Source organism: Rhagoletis zephyria, unplaced genomic scaffold, assembly GCF_001687245.7.
Source record: "Rhagoletis zephyria isolate East Lansing unplaced genomic scaffold, Rhagoletis_zephyria_1.1 Rzeph_scaffold_44573, whole genome shotgun sequence".
In the NCBI taxonomy this organism is placed as follows: domain Eukaryota; kingdom Metazoa; phylum Arthropoda; class Insecta; order Diptera; family Tephritidae; genus Rhagoletis; species Rhagoletis zephyria.
In genome coordinates, this window is record NW_016201628.1 from 1 (window position 1) to 1968 (window position 1968).

General features: G+C 32.8%; 1 protein-coding gene across 1 annotated transcript; it reads right to left on the reverse strand.

Moving 5' to 3' along the window:
• Positions 1 to 12: 12 nt before the first annotated feature.
• LOC108355329 (charged multivesicular body protein 5-like) lies at positions 13 to 555 on the reverse strand (the record flags this gene model as incomplete). Its single annotated transcript, XM_017606495.1, has 3 exons — positions 326 to 555; positions 111 to 262; positions 13 to 45 (listed from the first exon to the last, which is right to left on the reverse strand). Coding segments are annotated over exons 1-3 (254 nt in total), but the record flags the coding sequence as incomplete, so codon positions are not given.
• Between the last annotated feature and the right edge of the window lie 1413 nt (positions 556 to 1968).

Here is a 1968-nt window from a genome sequence, read left to right on the forward strand (position 1 = left end):
ATATTGAAAGACTGATTGCGCAGTGCCTCCACTTGCTGTTCATAGCTGTTGTTGTAAATAAGTTTTATATAAACCTACAATATATTATTATGTTTAAAATCGAAACCTACGCCTTCTTCTGCTTGAGCACACGCATTGCCCGCTGCTTTACAGAGTTTTTAGCTGGACCTTCTCGCATCTTCGACATCTGCTCGCGATATTTGCGTAGTTCATTGTCCAGCTTTGTAATCTTTTCCTCTATATTATTTGCGCGAGCATCAACCTGTATTTTTATTTGTTAGAACATAACAATACCATTTGTTTGTGTTATCTTTCGTGCACTTACCCCCGTGATGCAGTCGTTCAGATTCGGTGCTGGCTCCTTGGGTTTGCCTTTGCCAAATAATCGATTCATTGTGGCTTCTGTTTTTTAACTTTTATCAACTGATCCCAAATTTTACTAGCTATATTTTTTAATAATTACGGAATTGTTTTCAATTAAAATTGCGTTTTTCTGCTACAAATTTGCCAGCTGATGACTAATCTTTTTGCAATGACAGTTCGAAATACAGTGGCTTTAAAAGTTTTGTTGTTTACAAATAAATTTGAAGCTGCCAGTTCGGCGACTTTTTTATAAAAATTAAGAATTACTTTTTATATTATTTACTTTAAATTAATACAGTTGCAATTATGCAAGTTTTTTTTTGGGAAATTTTCAAAGTACATATATCGTTCTACAAATTTAATTTAAAAAACATTAAGCTCATATAGGCTGCTGTGTGCCATTTTTATGCCAACGCTGGCAATGTGGCAGGATTTCCGGCATAACTGACGTTTCTAAACAACTACAACTCATTTTCCGGCGGTAAAATTACAATTACGGCATAAAAATGTATTTCCTGCGAAATTTTGTTAGATATCCTTTTTTGTTGTGAGTTTTTGGAATCTATGTGATCTATGAATGGTAAAAAGCGTTTAAGGAATAAAAGTGTGTGTATTGGAATAAATGTCTGCAAATACGCAAAAGAGGAGTTTCGGATTCTCCAGAATTCTTTAGTAAAGATTTGTACATACATATGTACATAAATGCGTAGATATGTGCGATACCATGCTGCAGGTATGTATGTTTGGTTGTTTGTAGATTTGTATAATAATGATATGTATATGTATTTACATACATACATACATACGTTTATATGTATTTATGTATGTTTAAAAAAATAACATTTTTGAAATTCCAAAGTGTTGCGTTCTCACTGACTGGCGGACAGCTTGAACGTGATGGGAATGCTTGCCGAGCACTTACATACATACATACATGCATACATATGTATACATATATACATTCAGACGCACATTTTGGGCGACTATCGTAGCTCTTGCGTTGATCTGCTCCATTGTGTATAATTGCCGGCGTATGGTGATCTGCTGGAGGGGCAAATAGAAAAATATGAAATAGCAAAGTATCAAAGTGATACAATCTGCGTAACTAAGATGATACAGAACTAAAGATATTTCCATATGTGATAAGGATTCTAATATTCGGTGCTTTAGATTTCTCAGGTCAAATATATATACAGGAATTTGAAACGAATATCTAGCTTCCAAATAACTAACCAAAAGTAGTCCAACTTAAATTAATAATTGAGTTCAAGTATACAAAACAAAAAATATATGAATTATCTATTAATGTTAATGTACATACATACATATTGTCACCTGAAATGCAAAAAGACGTAACAAACATCATCGTTGAAATGCAAAAAGTTATAACTAATAAAAAATTCAAAATTCACTTTTTTCTTTTTTTTTATACCCGAGCGCACTTGTGCACAAGGGTATTATAACTGATTTCTCTTTTCATTCTGATCATTTATGTATACATTTGTCTATATCTATCTCGATTCGTTTTGCCTGTTACAAACAACCGTTATGTGAACAAAGTTATATTACATTTACATTGGACCCAAATGCGTCATTTGAAATCAG